At 42.1% G+C, this 19038-nt stretch overlaps 1 protein-coding gene across 2 annotated transcripts; it reads left to right on the top strand.

The window, feature by feature from the left end:
• The first annotated feature begins 334 nt into the window (after positions 1-334).
• Positions 335-17184, top strand: LOC311110021 (uncharacterized protein). 2 transcript variants are annotated; one of them, XM_084188545.1, is made up of 7 exons: positions 335-1064; positions 10097-10246; positions 14435-14557; positions 14821-14995; positions 16317-16387; positions 16494-16533; positions 16663-17184. In XM_084188545.1, the coding sequence occupies exons 1-7, from the start codon at positions 669-671 to the stop codon at positions 16812-16814; spliced, it is 1107 nt and encodes a 368-aa protein (XP_084044671.1). In that variant the 5' UTR covers positions 335-668; the 3' UTR covers positions 16815-17184. The 2 variants fall into 2 exon arrangements, with proteins under 2 accessions (XP_084044671.1, XP_084044670.1); XM_084188544.1 differs by having other exon boundaries at positions 596-1064; positions 16660-17184.
• Positions 17185-19038: the final 1854 nt, after the last annotated feature.

The raw sequence follows: 19038 nt of genomic DNA, 5'->3' as shown, positions 1-19038 counted from the left end.
ATATTATAGAATAAAATGCAGTATATGCATATGAGATGAGTAGTGCAAGATATGTAAACATGATTAAAGTTACTAGTGTTCCATTTCTTAAAGTGGCCAGTGATTTCAATAGGCAGCAGCAGCCTCTAATGTGCTAGTGATGGCTATTTAACAGTCTGATGGCCTTGAGATAGAAGCTGTTTTTCATTCTCTCGGTCCCAGCTTTGATGCACATGTACTGACCTCGCCTTCTGGATGATAGCGGGGTGAACAGGCAGTGGCTCGGGTGGTTAATGTCCTTAATGATGCTTTTGGCCTTCCTGTGACATCCGGTGCTGTATGTGTCTTGGAGGGCGGGTAGTTCGTCCCCGGTAATGCGTTCGGCAGACCGCACCACCCTCTGGAGAGTCCTGCGGTTGCGGGCGGTGCAGTTGCCGTATGGAACATTTCTGGGATCTTTTATTTCAGCTCATGAAAGATGGGACCAACACTTTCCATGTTGTGTTTATATTTTTGTTCTGTGTAATTGTTTTCTCTTCACTTGGCCCTAGTACTCTTCCGACCGTAGATTGTTACATACACCACCCCATTCACGAAAATGGATTGCTCCTACAGACAGTGAGTCACGTGGCTTGCTATATTAAACGGGCATACAGACATCCAGCTTTCCTATTCTTTTTAACGTTAGAATGGGCAAAAAAAGAGACCTAATGGAGTTTGAGCGTGGTATGATCGTCGGTGCCAGGCGCGCTGGATCCAGTATCTCACAAACGGCAGCACTCCTGGGCTTTTCACGCACGACAGTGTCTGTGGTTTACCGAGAATGGCGCGACAAACAAAAAACATCCAGTCAGCGACAGTCCAGTGGGCGTAAACAGCTCGTTGATAAGAGAGGTCGAAGGAGATTGGAAAGAATAGTGCAAGCTAACAGGCGGGCCACAATTAGACAAATAACGGCGCAGTACAACAGTGGTGTGCAGAACAGCATATCGGAATGCACAACTCGTCGATCCTTGTCACGGATGGGCTATTGCAGCAAACGGCGGGCAAATGAGGAGTGGAAAAACACAGCCTGTGTAGATAAGGTAAAGGAGTCAATGGAATACACTGTGCGTGCCATTGACCAGATTGGCGCACATTCAAGAAATCTGTCTAACAAAGTGGATATTCGTCAAATCAGTCATTATTTCTGTATTGTAACAGGACCACAATGTGGTTACTTAAGTCCGATTTTGATATGTCTGTTTTCGCTGCTTAACATTTAGAAGTTGTCCCTTTTCAGGCTTACAATTTAGAAGTGACTGCTAAATGCTAACTCCCGTTGATATAAGCTGGTTAGCATAGTTACCATACAGAAATCGGTGGTAGTCAGTCGTTTTTAACTAATGAAGTTGATTGGTGACGATGACATGAATTTGTTGGGGTTGACACCATATAAGCATTATACTCCGATTTTTTTTACCTCAACATAGTGTGAAATACACTACAAAAGTTCGATTGACCTCTTTACCGCATCTATTGTTGCGAGCGATCAGCGAATGTTTGGTTCCAGCCATATTATTCCTCGTAACTACCGAAAGAGATCAAAATACTTATTGAAACTGGCCAACAACCTCCACGTTCAGTGTTGATATATTGTGTTTATAATTTGACATTCCCAGTGGCGGTTCTAGACACATTTTACTAGGGGGGCCAAGGAGGGGCCAGTGTTTAATCAGGGGGGCACACATAAAAAAACTGGCAACACATGATATTCAAAGATTATAAACTTTATTTTACTTTAAAATCATATGACATTTATTATAACACGTATTTTGTACAAGAGTGCAGATGCAAGAGAGATAGTGCCATAAAAATGAAAAAAAAAAAAAAAAGTACAGGGTACAAATACAGGGTTCATATTCAATGTGAACAAAACTCCAGGATACAACAAAGGGTACAACAATGTGCCATTTCCTATTTATGGAAGCCCCACTACTGTGGACAGTTGATTCCACATTTTGTTTTAAGAAAGAAAACTTTCTGAGTGATTTATAAACAAAACACACTACCCTGTATCCATTTAGGTAAAATAAACCAAATCAGAAAAGAAATTCAATTCAAAGAGGCTTTACTAGCATGACCATATTGACATACAGTATTGCTAAAGCACATAAACAGGGAAACGTGTTACACATTAACATCCAGTAGTCCAATAGGATGCAGACAATAAACATTAAGTTAACATTCGTTTAAAAGCAACAATCATGTCAACACAATGTAGCAATATGAACAACACTGATGGATATCAGCAACAACATGAAAACAAGAATATTACAGGTGTCTGTGTGTGTGTGTGTCTGTGTCTGTGTCTTTGTGTACTTCACTGTCAGTTGATGAGCAGGTGTACAAAAAAAGGCTTTACAACATATATGGGCAAGTCCATTTAGGACAGCACATTTCCACCATAGTTCACATTAGGAAAAAATGACAGCATGAATGCTCACTAAACAAACATATACTACATATACCTTTTTATACACATTTTTTTTCAGTAATTTTTTAAGAGTGAAAGGGAAGTAAGCAATCGCTCATCATAGGATCATACATATTTCAGTTACAATATTAGTTACAATATTAGTGTTAGTTAGATCATCATGTCAAAGCTGGACCTGCAAAGTCTGAACGACACAAGTGTGCAATGATTAGAGTGATTTTGTTTCTTTTTTTTCTTGCTTTGCTTGTTTTCAAAAGGAAAAATCATAGTTGGTAAAAAATAAAATAAACTTTCGTTGAAAGGTATCACACTGTATAATTTACAAATATCTAAAGAGGTTTAGTGGATGCCATAAAACATCTGTGGAGCTTGAAGATTTGTAGTACATAGATGTTTGGCAGAGATAATTCAAAAGAATAAAATCATAAACTCTATCTAACTTTTTTGTTTGCTGGGGCAAAAAATGACTTTATGTCCCTTCCTCGTTTCATGATAACTATTAGAAGAAGAAAAAACGTAGGGGCATGCATTACATTTTGTTACCTAACCATCCCTCCCTACTTAACACTGGCAGATAACCTGTTGATTACTTTACTAAAAATGTATTTGTTATCGCGATGCAACAGCCAAGACGGATGAAGTTACGTGGTTAACATCACAACATTGTGTAGACCTAGCAAGGATAGCCTACTAACATTTGGATATTTGCTTCTGCTTCGATGAGTTTGCTTAGATATGATTACATTTCTAAACAAATCGAGACCAGACATTTAAAAACTTGATTTAATTTATGTGTGAGGAACAAAAGGAACATGTAGGCTATGTGCAAGAACAACAAGTCACTTATGATATTAAATCGTTTTGCTTACCTTCGACCTTCGGGTGCGCCACTCTAATTTACCCGTGTAGAACGTTGCCGTGTAGAGCGTTGCATTAGTTCCGCTTTTGGCGCTCACGTGTAAAATAGTTATAAATTCATAATTTTTTATTTGGTCAGCACGGGGGGGCCACAGGGGTGGCCAGGGACATTTCCAGGGAGGCACGGGCCTCCCCCGGCCTCCGTGTAAAACCGCCACTGGACATTCCTAATGTATAGGCTATAGAGAATTTACTAATAACATGTTGCTCGCAGACACGTGAAATAGCCAGCCTTAATGACACGTTACAAGACCGAGCAAAAGGCGTTCGGGACTCGCGGTTCGACCCTCTCTGGCTTTAATGCAAACATTTAATAAAAGCATTCTGCAATGAAAGTGAAATTTAAGGGATCTTTTTACGAAATTAATGCATGTAAACAGTCATCCCTCTTCGGATAGTTTATAGAGAACTCTGCATACTGTATCTCAGGAATCGCCATGTTGTCATTCTGCAGTCTTTGATGCTCGCCCTTACAAAACAAGATTGCAGTTTTGTAACTAAAGACAACTGTTATTTTGGAGGCGGTATATACTGCACTCTGACTGCAATCTTTTTTTGTAAGGGCTGGAGAAAGGAACTTCCTCCATCTTTGTACTGCGGTCAACCTATCCTGAAACGAAAATTATTGGTCAAGCCATCAAATCAAATGTAATTTGTCACATGCGCCAAAAACAACAGGTGTGTAGACCTTACCTTGAAATGCTGACTTATAAGCCCTTAACCAACAACGAAGAGTAAGACAATGCTAAATAAACTAAAGTAAAAATAGTAACACAATAAATAACAACGAGACTATATACAGGGGGTACTGGTAGTAGGGGTAAAGTGACTATGCATAGATAATAAACAGCAGCGTAAAAAATAAAAAAGGGGGGGTCAATGCAAATAGTCCCGGTAGCTATTTGATGAACTGTTCAGAGGTCTTATGGCTTCTGGGCAGAAGGTGTTAAGGAGCCTTTTGGACCTAGACTTGGTGCTCCTGTAACACTTGCCGTGCGGTAGCAGAGAGGACAGTCTATGACTTGGGTGGCTGGAGTCTTTCACAATTTTTAGGGCCTTCCTCTGACACCGCCTGGTATAGAGGTCCTGGATGGCAGGAAGCTTGGCCCCAGTGATGTACTGGGCCGTACGCACTACCCTCAGTAGCGCCTTGCGGTCTGGTGCTGAGCAGTTGCCATACCAGGCGGTGATGTAACCAGTCAGGATGCTCTCAATGGTGCAGCTGTAGAACTTATTGAGGATCTGAGGACCCGTGCCAAATCTTTTCAGTCTCCTGAGGGGGAATAGGTGTTGTCGTGCCTTCTTCACGACTGTCTTGGTGTGTTTGGACCATGATAGTTTGTTGGTGATGTGGACACCAAGAAACTTGAAGCTCTCGACCCGCTCCACTACAGCCCAGTCGATTTGGATGGGGGGCGTGCTCGGCCCTCCTTTTCCTGTAGTCCACGATCAGCTCCTTTGGGCTTGCTGACGTTGAGGGAGAGGTTGTTGTCCTGGCACTATACTGCCAGGTCTCTGAACTTCTCCCTATAGGCTGTCTCGTCGTTGTCAGTGATCAGGCCTACCACCGTTGTGTCGTTGGCAAACTTAATGATGGTGTTGGAGTCGTGCTTGGCCACGCAGTCGTGGCTGAACAGGGAATACAGGAGAGGACTAAGCACGCACCCCTTAGGGGCCCCCGTGTTGAGGAGCAGCGTGGCAGATGTGTTGTTGCCTACCCTTACCACCTGGGGGCGGCCCGTCAGGAATTCCAGGATCCAGTTGCAGAGGTAGTTGTTTAGTCCCAGGGTCCTTAGCTTAGTGATGAGCTTTGAGGGCACTATGGTGTTGAACGCTGAGCTGTAGTCAATGAACCGCATTCTCATGGAGGTGTTCTTTTTGGCCAGGTGGGAAAGGGCTGTGTGGAGTGTTTTGCTAAGAGTATTAGTATATTATTGATCGATTGACTATGACTTTTTAAATCACACAGCAGTGCTATTTGAAGAGTTAGCTCCAGGTAAATGTTGCAATTCTTTAGCCATTCCTGAACCTGCTTGTTTCTCTTCGCATCCGCTCTCATCTCCTTCTCAAAACCCATTGGATGAGAAGGTCAGAGGTCCTTCCCCTCCCACCTTCTTATCCAATGGAGATTGAGAAGGAGAGAGGACGCAAGGAATCAAGGCAATGCAATATAGATTCTCACCTCGTTTCCTCCATTCCTCACCTCCCTCTCAAAGCACATTGGGGGAGAGAAGGTTCCTCCCCTCAGGCTACAATGCACTTTCAAGGAGAGGCAAGAAGTGGAGGAAACAAGGACAGAGGAAGCAAGAATTGGACTGCTAGTTTTCAGATACACACAAGCGTTTACTGATCACAATGATTTCATTGGTTATTATCATCATCATGAATGATTTTGTCGACAGAACCCATTGTATTATCTTATCAACTATTAAAACATATAGAAATGCTGTTTATCTTTTTCATTCTTCAGGAGTGATGTCATACATTGGCCCCTTTTATTTATAGAAGAAAGACCCATATACCAATTGTGTATATACAAAACATTAGGAACACCTGTTCTTTCCATGACAGACTGACCAGGTAAATCCAGGTGAAAGCTATGATCCCTTATTGATGTCACTTGTTAAAACCACTACAATAAGTGTAGATGAAGGTGAGGATACCGGTTAAAGAAGGATTTTTGAGCCTTGAGACATGTATTGTCTGTGTGCCATTGAGGGTGAATGGGCAAGACAAAAATGTAAGTGCCTTTGAATGGGGTATGGTAGTAGGTGCCAGGTGTACCGGTTTGTGTCAAGAACTGCAACGCTGCTGGGTTTTCCACGCTCAACAGTTTCCCGTGTGTATCAAGAATGGTCCACCACCCAAAGGGCAACCAGCCAACTGTGGGAAGCATTGGAGTCAACATGGGCCAACATCCCTGTGGCGCTTTCAATACCTTGTAGAGTACATGCCCTGACAAATTGAGGCTGTTCTGAGGACAAAAGGGGAGGGTGCAACTCAATATTAGGAAGGTGTTCCTAATGTTTTTAATTTTTTATTGAATATTTAAAACATACAATATACTTGCAGTAAAGCCGCTCAACAACTACATCACATTAGTCATCTAACAGACTCCCATCCAGAGCGACACACAGAAGCAACCAGGGTCAACGCCCTGCTCAAGGGCACGTCGACAGATCTCCCACAAGGTCAAAAACGGGGACCCGAATCATAGCCATTCAAATATTATATATTATCATATTTGACAATAGGTTATCTTTTTTTTTTATCGAATCATGGCTTTGTTAATCAGAATACGATTTTAATCAGATATTTTTCTAAAGTTCTTAGATGTTTCTTTGCTGCAAGACTGTATTTCTCACCCATTTCATGACATCCAAATGCAATCCAGTTTATTTATTTTAAATTGTATTTATTTAACTAGGCAAGTCAGTTAAGAACAAATTCTTATTTACAATGACTGCCTACCCCGGCTAAACCCTCCCCTAACCCGGACGACACTGGGCCAATTGTGCGCCGCGCTATGGGACTCCCGATCACGGCCAGATGTGATACAGCCCGGGACCGAACCAGGGTCTGTAGTGACGCCTCTAGCACTGAGATGCAGTGCCTTAGACCGCTGCGCCACTCGGGAGTTATGTGGAATCTTTATCACTAAATAGGGTTTAACCGAACTACCGCCTGGGAGGCATTTGCATCCGCATATGATGCGTGCTGCTACCAAACCAAAACAAAAGTGTGAATAAAGTCAATACAATTTGCCTCACTTTTTGAATTGAAGTTACTGGGTATAAACATATCACATCAAACAATTCACTGGCGACACCAAATGTTTAGAAGAGGTTCAGAGATCAGAGCATTTCTTCCTGTCAAGCCTATTCTGCATGATACCATAATGTGCGTGCGCATATGCAAATTCTACAGCCAGGATAGCTTGACCGCAGTATCCTTGTTTTACTAATTTCCGTTCTGAATATTTCCTTAAATGTTGTTTACGAAACACTGATATAATGTAAAAAACTGCCCTATCGGTCGTTCGCTCGATGGCTAGGCAATCCAATAAAATCTGAAGGTAAAAAATTATATTTTTTTCTGGGTATATTCGCAATCCTTCCTGTTGCTGTAGGGTAGATAATGGCGGGTAGTCAGGCTTCTCTTGCAGCTCATCAACTTAAGGGCAATGGCTAGCCTGTAGCGAGCTTGCTAACAAAAAGCATTGCATGTATCTTTAGTGACTGCATCAGCGGGCCAAGTGAAGGTAGAACTGTATTGTGTGGTTCTTCCTTGTGGCAGCTGGTTCAAAGAAACAACCGCGGTGCCTCGACATAAAACATTATGCAACCAAATACTTTTGATGGCTCAATAGCCGTATCAATATTTGACTTTGTCAGTGTGCAAGTCATGATCTTTGACGTTAAATTTCTTGAACCTTTTTAATCAAGCTTTTGATTGGGTAACGACGTCCCTGACTATTACGCGTGAACTCTGCTCTTTAAACAATGAAATGTAACATTTTGTAGCTAGGAACTGCAGTTGCAAGTATTCACACAAACGTCAGGAAAAACATCAATGGAATAACAACCACTCCTATCATTGAGGTCCATATTTTTTCATCATGAAGTTTACATTCAATTATTATAATTTTTTATTCCATGAAGTTATTCTTGCCAACGTGACCGTTCTAAACAGGTTTTCCACAACACTTTTGTATATAGCTAGGGTGGCAGGTAGGCTAGCGGTAAGTGTGGTCCATGCTATCCGGGATCCTCAGGATGTCCCAACTCAGATGTTACCCCATTGAAGTTGACATTTTAAAATGGTTAAGGTAAGGGTTAAGGTTTTGGGTAGGGATGTCCCAAGGAACCCAGATAGCACTAACCGTTATTGTTGGGCCAATAACCAAAAGGTTGCTAGGACAAATCCCCAAGCAGACAAGGTGAAACATCTGTGGGTGTGCCCTTGAGCAAGGCACTTAACCCTAATTGCTCCAGGGTCGCCGTAGATGATGGCAGACCCTGGCCGAGTCCCCACTCTCTGAGGGTGTTTCAGTACATGTGTAAAATAGGAGAAATATAAGCACTAAAATGTTATTATATACCGTACCAGTCAAAAGTTTGGACACACCTACTCATTCAAGGGTTTTTCTTTATTTGTACTATTTTCTACATTGTAGAATAATAGTGAAGACATCAAAACTATGAAATAACACATATAGAATCCTGTAGTAACCAAACAAGTGTTAAACAAATCAAAATATATTTTATATTTGAGATTCTTCAAAGTAGCCACCCTTTGCCTTGATGACAGCTTTGCACACTCTTGGCATTCTCTCAACCAGCTTCACCTGGAATGCTTTTCCAACAGTCTTGAAGGAGTTTCCACATATGCTGAGCACTTGTTGGCTGCTTTTCCTTCACTCTGTGGTCCAACTCATCCCAAACCATCTCAATTGGGTTGAAGTCTGGTGACTATGGAGGCCAGGTCATCTGATGCAGCACTCCATCACTCTCCTTGGTCTAATAGCCTTTACACAGCCTGGACGTGTGTTTTGGGTCATTGATCTGTTGAAAAACAAATCATAGTCCCACTAAGCACAAACCAGATTGGATGGCGTATCACTGCAGAATGCTGTGGTAGCCATGCTGGTTAAGTGTGCCTTGAATTCTAAATAAATCAGTGTCACCAGTAAAGCACCATCACACCTCCTCCTCCATGCTTCACGGTGGGAACCACACATGCGGAGATCATCCGTTCACCTACTCTGCGTTTCACAAAGACACAGTGGTTGGAACCAAAAATCTCAAATTTGGACTCATCAGACCAAAGGACAGATTTCCACCGGTCTAATGTCCATTGCTCGTGTTTCTTGGCCCAAGCAGATCTCTTCTTCTTATTGGTGTTCTTTAGTAGTGGTTTCAGCAATACGACCATGAAGGCCTGATTCACGCAGTCTCCTCTGAACAGTTGATGTTGAGATGTGTCTGTTACTTGAATTCTGAATAATTTATTTGGGCTGCAATTTCTGAGGCTGGTAACTCTATTGAACTTATCCTCTGCAGCAGAGGTAACTCTGGGTCTTCCTTTCCTGTGGCGGTCCTCATGAGAGCCAGTTTCATCATAGCGCTTGATGGTTTTTGCGACTACACTTGAAGAAACGTTCAAAGTTCTTAATTTTCCGGATTGACCTTCATGTCTTAGAGTAATGATGGACTGTCTTTTCTCTTTGCTTATTTGAGCTGTTCTTGCCATAATATTCCACAAATTTACTTTTAACAAGGCACACCTGTTAATTGAAATACATTCCAGGTGACTACCTCATGAAGCTGGTTGAGCGAATGCCACGAGTGTGCAAAGCTGTCATCAAGGCAAAGGGTGGCTACTTTGAAGAATCTCAACTATAACATATTTTGATTTGTTTAACACTTGTTTGGTTATTACATGACTCCATATGTGTTATTTCATAGTTTTGATGTCTTCACTATTATTCTACAATGTAGAAAATAGTAAAAATAAAGAAAAACCCTGGAATGAGTAGGTGTGTCCAAACTTTTGACTGGTACTGTAATGCATACAATAAAGTTTGTAATATGTGTGCATTCTCAATTCAGTGTTTGTAGTTCAGCTGTAAACAATGAATGCATACATTTCGAAAAATATTCTGTTGTCTTTCAATTCCATGGATTACAATTGTATACATTGTCATTTTTTTTATTCTTATAGATACGGGAACTTGTCCTGGACAACTGCAGATCAAATGAAGGGAAAATCGAAGGCCTCACAGAAGAATTCGTCAATCTGGAATTCCTCAGTTTGATAAACGTTGGCTTAATCTCAGTTTCCAACCTTCCCAAACTTGGGAAACTCAAAAAGGTAAAGTTTTGATATATATACACACTACCGTTTAAAAGTTTGGGGTCACTTAGAAATGTCCTTGTTTTCGAAAGAAAAGTGAATTTTTTTGTCCATTAAAAGAACATCAAATTGATCAGAAATACAGGGTAGACATTGTTAATGTGGTAAATGGCTATTGTAGCTGGAAACGGCTGATTTTTAATGGAATATCTACATAGGCGTACATAGGCCCATTATCAGCAACCATCAGTCCTGTGTTCCAATGGCACGTTGTTTGCTAATCCAAGTTTATCTTTTTAAAAGGATAATTGATCATAAGAAAACCTTTTTGCAATTATGTTAGCACAGCTGAAAACTGTTGTGCTGATTTAAAGAAGCAATACAACTGGCCTTCTTGAGACTAGTTGAGTATCTGGAGCATCAGCAATTGTGGGTTCGATTACAGAATCAAAATGGCCAGAAACAAATAACTTTCTTCTGAAACTCGTCAGTCTATTCTTGTTCGGAGAAATGAAGGCTATTCCATGCGAGAAATTGCCAAGAAACTGAAGATCTCGTACAACGCTGTGTACTACTCCCTTCACAGAACAGCGCAAACTGGCTCTAACCAGAATAGAAAGAGGAGTGGGAGGCCCTGGTGCACAACTGAGCAAGAGGACAAATACATTAGTGTCTAGTTTGAGAAACAGACGCCTCACAGGTCCTCAACTGGCAGCTTCATTAAATAGTACCCGCAAAACACCAGTCTCAACGTCAACAGTGAAGAGGCGACTCTGGGATGCTGACCTTCTAGGCAGAGTTGCAAAGAAAAAGCCATATCTCAGACTGGCCAATAAAAATAAAATATTAAGATGGGCAAAAGAACAGACACTGGACAGAGGAAGATTGGAGAAAAAAACTGTTATGGACAGACAAATCGAAGTTTGAGGTGTTCGGATCACAAAGAAGAACATTTGTGAGACGCAGACCAAATTAAAAGATGCTAGAGGAGTGCTTGATGCCATCTGTCAAGCATGGTGGAGGCAATGTGATGGTCTGGGGTGCTTTGGTGGTGGTAAAGTGGGAGATTTGTATTGGGTAAAAGGGATCTTGAAGGAAGGCTATCACTCCATTTTGCAACACCATGCCATACCCTGTAGACGGCGCTTGATTGGAGCCAATTTCCTCCTACAACAGGACAACGACCCAAAGCACAGCTTTAAACTATGCAAGAACTATTTAGGGAAGAAGCAGTCAGCTGGTATTCTGTCTATAATGGAGTGGCCAGCACAGTCACCAGATCTCAATCCTATTGAGCTGTGGTGGGAGCAGCTTGACCGTATGGTACGTAAGAAGTGCCCATCAAGCCAATCCAACTTGTGGGAGGTGCTTCAGGAAGCATGAGGTAATCTGAAGAGATTTCACCCCAACAAATTGACAACTAGAATGCTAAAGGTCTGCAAGGCTGTAATTGCTGCAAATTGAGGATTCTTTGATGAAAGCAAAGTTTGAAGGACAATTATTATTTCTATTAAAAATAATTATTTATATGACTACATTTCCTATGCATTTTGCTATATTTACTATTCAAACTAATTTCATGTATGTTTTCATGGAAAACAAGGACATTTCTGAGTGACTCCAAACTTTTGAACGGGTGTATGTGTATAATATAATTTTGTTGTTTTGGCTCTGTACTCCAGCACCTTTTGGTTTTGAAATGATACAATGACTGACTGAGGTTAAACTGTCAGCTTTAATTTTAGGGTATTTTCATCCATATCGGGTGAACCGTTTAGAAATTACAGTACTTTTGTACAGTCGGCCCATTTTAGGGGACAAATTCACTGATACAGTGCCTTCAGAAAGTATTCACACTCCTTGACTTTTTTCACATTTTTTTTGTTGTGTTACAGCCTGACATTAAAATGGATTAAATGTAATGTAATCAATCACTGCCCTGCACACAGTACCCCATAATGTCAAAGCGGGATTATGTTTTAGAAATGTTTACAAATTAATGAAAAGCTGAAATGTCTTGAGTCAAGTATTCAATGCCTTTGTTATGGCAAGCCTAAATAAGTTCAGGAGTAAAAATGGACTCAAGGACATTCAGAGACTTGTCCCGAAGCCACTCCTGAGTTGTCTTGGCTGTGTGCTTAGGGTCGTTGTCCTGTGGGAAGGTGAACCTTTGCCCCAGTCTGAGGTCCTGAGCAGGTTTTCATCAAGGCTCTCTCTGTACTTTGCTCCGTTCATCTTTCCCTTGAACCTGACTAGTCCCCCAGTCCCTGCCGCTGAAAAACATCCCCACAGCATGACGCTGCCACCACCATGCTTCACCATAGGGATGGTGCCTTGTTTCCTCCAGACGTGACGCTTGGCATTCAGGCCATGAGTTCAATCTTTGTTTCATCAGACCAGAGAATCTTGTTTATTATGGTCAGAGTCCTTTAGGTGCCTTTTGGCAAACTCCAAGCAGGCTGTCATGTGCCTTTTACTGAGGAGTGGCTTCCGTCTGGCCACTCTACCATAAAGGCCTGATTGGTGGAGTGCTGCAGAGATGGTTGTCCTTCTGGAAGGTTCTCCCATCTCCACAGAGGAACTCTGGAGCTCTGTCAGAGTGACCATCAGGTTCTTTGTCACCTCCACAAGAGATGTGTTTTAAGGCTATGGAATGCGAAAGTGAATTTATCATTTCCAAATGGTTTAGGTCAGTTGTGTGCTGCTTTGCGATCTATTGACATCTAATAGGCGCAATATTTTTTACTGATGCATTTGCCAATATTCAAATAATACGCACAAAAGCATTCACTGTGAAAGTAGATACATGTAGGCCCTTCATATATAGGCTATGCGCAGCACTTCATTCAATTTATCGGATCAGTTATTGTTTTCTTGCTCAAACCGTTAGCATCACCTGTCAAACTCAGACATTTCTCTCAAAACACAGGGATGTCGATTTGTACGGGACTAGTATTATCAGAGGACCTTGGAGTTCCCCAAAAAAACGTAGGTTACTCTGGCTGGAATTGTTACACTCCTGTCATGTACAAATTACTGACATGGCAGATTCGGACGGGACTAAAATTACAGATGTGGTGTTTTGTGCTTGTGTACATAATTACATTACCTGGCCACCCCCAGTAAAACTAATCCTGTCCGAATAGGGTTTTAGGCAGGGGCTGCGGCATTGTTCTCAATCCCAATATGCTGGTTAATTTTGCTATTATGCACATAGCAACATAGGGAAAGGAGCCAATTCTACGGGGCACTGAAGGTTGTTTGATCCGCGGACAGCGACCATATCAAACGCGGGAGAAAGCGCATTTGTTATGAAATAATATTAGATTTATTAGTGTTGCACCATTTATTTTTGCGTAATATAACCATATACAATTTCAGTATCACATGTCTTGGAGTGATGGACTGTGCCATCCTCGTGGCCTCTGCAATGGATTAGTCCACTGAGACAAGCGGAATCAGACAGTTGTCTTGTGCAACATGAAAAAAAGACCAACAACCTATCGACCAAATAATCGACCGGTCGACTAAATGGGGTCAGCCCTAGATGCTACCATGATTACAGATAATCCTGAATGAGCCGTGAATAATAATTAGTGAGATTTAGACGCAGAATTATCATATCCCCCCCAAAAAAAATGTTAACCTGCCGTTATTGTAATGGTGAGAGGTTAGCATGTCTTTGGGGTATGATATTTGTGCATCTAACTTTCTCACTCATCATTCACGATTGATTCAGGATTATCTGTAATCATGGTAGCATCCACATTAATGTAGAAGTGTTTAGAAATGTATTTTGTTCTTATTTACAATAGAAGTGACTCCAAAATGACACTACATTATTTACCATCCATTTCTATTGGGCACAAAATCTGAAACACAACAAAAAAAAACAGCAAATGCATCCAACAAATTTGTAGGGTCACAACCCTGATGTAGTCATTGCATGCTATGAATATGGGACCAAATACTAAACTTTTTACTACTTTAATACACAAGTACATTTGTCCCAATACTTTTGGTTCCTTAAAAATGGGAGGACTGTGTACAAAACGTGCTGAAATTTCTAAAACGTTTACTTGATATGGATGAAAATACTCTCAAATTAAAATTGACAGTCTGCACTTTAACCGTAGTCATTGTATCATACTGGAGTACAGAGCCAAAACAACAATAACAACTAACTGGCTAAACACTTTGTTGCAGTTGGAACTCAGTGACAACAGAATCTCTGGTGGCCTTGATGTGCTAGCAGAGAAACTCCCCAACCTCACACATCTAAATCTAAGTGGGAACAAACTGAAGGACATCAGCACATTGGAACCTTTGGTAGGGACACCAAACTCCCGGTAGAGCACAATACAGTACAACACCATCTCATTGTCTCAGGCTATGCCTCAAATTACACTATTCCCCATATAGAGTTTTGACCGTAGACCTATTTGGCAGTGTGTTTGTTTGTTTCCCTATGTGGCTCTGGTCAAAAGTAGTGTAATAGCCTACGAGGAAAAGGTGTTCTATAAGCTCTTGAGAGATTTATTCAGGCAGTGTTATTGACCCCCTAATTAACCTACACCCATTTGGTCCCACAGAAAAAGCTGGACAGCCTGAAGTCTCTGGACCTGTTCAACTGTGAGGTGACCAACCTGAACGACTACAGGGAGAGTGTGTTCAAGCTGCTCCCTCAGCTCACCTACCTGGATGGGTACGACGTGGAGGACCGGGAGGCGTCTGACGTGGATGGGGTGGACGATGAAGACGATGAGGGTTGGCAGCCATTTTTATTTTTTTCCCCAATGTTTTGAGGCAATATAAGAAAATGAAAATGCAGTTGTGGGATTTGAGTTGAGAATGGGGTCTTCTGTAGCTCAGTAGGTAGAGTATGGAGCTTGCAACGGCATAATAGTGGGTTCGATTCCCGGGACCACCCATATGCAAAATGTATGCACACAAGACTGCAAGAGCATCCCAAACATGCTCAATGGGTGACGTCTGAGTATGCAGGCCATGGAAGAACTGGGACATTTTCAGCTTCCAGGAGTTGTGTACAGATCAAGGGGCCGTGCATTACCATGCTGAAAGACGAGGTGATGGCAGCAGATGAATGACAACAATGGGCCTCAGGATCTCGTCACTATCTCTGTGCATTCAAATTGCCATCGATAAATGCAATTGTGCTCGTTGTCCGGAGCTTATGCCTGCCCATACCATCATGGGGCACTAATGTTCACAACGTTGACATCAGCAATCCGCTCGCCCACACAACGCCATACATCCGGTATGCCATCTGCCCGGTACAGTTGAAACCGGGATTCATCCGTGAAGAGCACATTTCTCCAGGGTGCCAGTGGCCATCGACGGTGAGAATTTGCCCACTGAAGGCGGTTACGACGCCAAACTGCAGTCAGGTCAAAACCCTGGTGAGGACGACGAGCACGCAGATGAGCTTCCCTGAGACCAGTTTCTGACAGTTTGTGCAGAAATTCTTCGGTTGTGCAAACCCACAGTTTCATCAGCTGTCCGGGTGGCTGGTCTCAGACGACCCCGCAGGTGAAGAAGCCGGATGTGGCGGTCCTGGGCTAGCCGTGGATACACGTGGTCTGCGGTTGTGAGTCCGTTTGGACGTACTGCCAAATTCTCTAAAATGACGTTGGAGGCAGCTTATGGTAGAGAAATTAACATTCAATTCTCTGGCAACAGCTCTGGTGGACATTCCTGCAGTCAGCATGCAAATTGCACGCTCCCTCAACTTGTGGCATTGTGTTGTGACAAAACTGCACATTTTAGTGGCCTTTTTTTGTCCCCAGGACAAGGTGCACCTGTGTAATGATCATGCTATTTAATAAGCTTCTTGATTTGCCACACCTGTCAGGTGGATGGGATATCTTGGCAAAAGGGAAATGATCACTAACAGGGCTATTTCTGCTCATGAAACATGGACCAACACTTTACATGTTGCATTTATATTTTTGTTCAGTATATAGTAGAATCCATGTTAGTACATCGTGGATATTGTCATTCAAGGGAATTCTATTGTGTATTTGTAGGATTTTTCGGCATGGATGTGATTTACTACTTTGTTTTTTAGGAGGAACGAAGGATGAGGACGGAGAGGAGGAAGACTTTGACGAGGAGGATGAGGTCAGCGGAGATGAAGAGGTAAAGCCCTTTTTTGGTTTGTTTGTGACAAATAGTTTAAAAGATGAACAGGGGGGATATGGTTTGAAAGCTCTGGATTCTGACCTGCTCTGTCCCATCTCCCCAGGAGGAAGACCTTGGTATTGATGATGACGACAACGACGATGGTATGTCATTCTCATACTTTTTGTCACAAGCTCATGTCCAAAGTTCATGTTAAAAAGTTTCACTTTTGGATGCTTTACTTAAGTACAGTATCATATAGTCAAATAACCCTTTCCCATTTCTCCCAGAAGTTGAGGCTGTCCAAGGAGAGACGAGAAAGCAAGAGCCTGATGACAACAATTATGATAAAAAAATTAGAGCCAATCAAGTTGTCAACCCCTTCCCTCTCCACCCTGACACCCACCCACACCCTGCCTACTCAAAGTCTCTCCCCCAGCTTTGAGCCCCCGTGTGGGGAAAGACTACCGGACTGGTTGTTCAAGTGGAGCTGCCTGCACCCCATGGAACCGAGAGCCGTTCTCAAGCAGCACACTACTCCGCATTCCACAATTTCACTGTCAACTCCCCCTTTATGTATACCTGTGAGGACATTGGGACTGGTATCTAGTTTTGGGTCTGTGCTTTTAATATTTTGTTGGATTAATTATGAATTTTTGTTTTGTTTATTTCTTCCCCTTCTATTTTTTCCCCCAATAAAATTATTGCTATAGCAACTGTGCGGCCGCCTGCCTGTTGCACAAATCAAGGTTGTAGCTACATTTTTACTTTCTGTATGACAAACTACTTTGTAAATAAAATGTTAACATTTTGCACTTTGCTCTCCTCCGGTCATGCTTTTCTCGTCACATCTAAAGTTGATTAATTGAATGAATCTGATGGGTTAAGTGCCTGTCTCACCTCCTGAGTGCAATGGGTTGCCTCTGTGGGAATAGTCTAGAACTCATCTATCACACAATATGCACCAAATTGATATTTCAAAGTCACTCTACGAGATGACATGTTGCAGCTTATTTTATTATTTTGAATGGGAGGGAAGGAAAGAAGTTGGCAATAGGAACACATGAAATCAGTTTATTCGTCACATGCTTTGTAAACAGGTGTAGACTGAAATGCTTACTTACGGGCCCTTTCCAACAATGCAGAGAAATTGGAAGTAATAATAAATACACAATGAATAACGATAACTTGGCTGTATACAAGGGGTACCAGTACATAATCGATGTGCAGGCGTACGAGGTAGATATGTACACATAACTAGGAATAAAGTGACAGTAAACCGTATCAGCAGCTTATGTGATGAGTCAAAGTTAGTGCAAAAAGGGTCAATGCAGATAGTCTGGGTAGCTATTTGGTTACTGAACAAAAATATAAAACAACATGTAAAGTGATAGTCCCATGTTTCATGAGCTGAAATAAAAGATCCCAGACATTTTCCATACGCACAAAAAGCTTATTTCTCTCAAATTGTGCACAAATTTGTTCACATCCCTGTTACTGAGCATTTCTCCTTTGCCAAGATAATCCATTCACCTGACAGGTGTAGCATATCAAGAAGGTGATTAAACAGCATCATTACACAGGTGCACCTTGTGCTGGGGACAATAAAAGGCCACTCTAAAAAGTGCAGTTTTGTCACAACACAATGCTACAGATGTCTCAAGTTTTGAGGTAGCGTGCAATTGGCATGCTGACTGCAGTAATGTCCACCAGAGCTGTTGCCAGAGAATGTAATGTTCATTGCTCTACCATAAGCCGCAGCCATTCTCGTTTTAGAGAATTTGGCAGTACATCCAACCGGCCTCACAACCGCAGACCACGTGTAACCACGTCAGCCCAGGATTTCCACATCCGGCTTCTTCACCTGCGGGACCGTCAGACCAGCCACCCGGACAGCTGATGAAAGAGGAGTATTTATGTCTGCAATAAAGCCCTTTTGTGGGGAAAAACTCATTCTGATTGGCTGGACCTGGCTCCCAAGTGGGTGGGCCTATGCCCTCCCAGGCCCACGCCTCTACCCAGTCATCTGAAATCCATTGATTATGGCCTAATTCATTTATATTTGAAATTGTTGCGTTTATATTTTTGTTCAGTATAACTTCATAAAATAAATAGTGGTACGATCACATGGTATAAACAACAATTTCAACAAGCACCATCTTTACAGGAGAAATAAAACAATCCATGTTTTAAAAAAATAACAATATATAACATTGCATTTATTTGGCTAAATATTCATATGGTCTCGGATTCAACTGTAAAACAATTATTGAGAGCTGATTCCAAAGTCAATCCATAGAACCAGAACCATAGAACCAGAAGCATTCAGCTGGCCAGTTCTGTTCCAACAGCCACCGGTCTGACCCGGAGCACCTCAGCGAAGCCCTGTCCGAACCAGCAGGTGATGTCTGCCGTGTCCAAGGTGAAGAAGAAGAGTCTGTCCTTACAGCGGCTCTGCCGATACACTGACCTGGGGTCAGCAGATAGGACCCCTCTGATGGCAGCCGCAGCTTCCTTTGGACCGTGCAGGAACCGGAACCTGGGTCGGTCACGAGGTTCTAGAGCAGGACTGCCCAACCCTGTTCCTGGAGAGCTACCGTCCTGTAGGTTTTTTGCTCCAACCCTAATCTAGCACACCTGATTCAAATAATTAGCAGGTTGATAAGATG

Source organism: Coregonus lavaretus (genome assembly GCF_964263955.1).
Source record: "Coregonus lavaretus genome assembly, contig: SUPER_35_unloc_1, whole genome shotgun sequence".
Lineage (NCBI taxonomy): Eukaryota > Metazoa > Chordata > Actinopteri > Salmoniformes > Salmonidae > Coregonus > Coregonus lavaretus.
The sequence above is the reverse complement of the archived record's forward strand: the minus strand, read 5'-3'. Positions and strand labels throughout refer to the sequence as shown.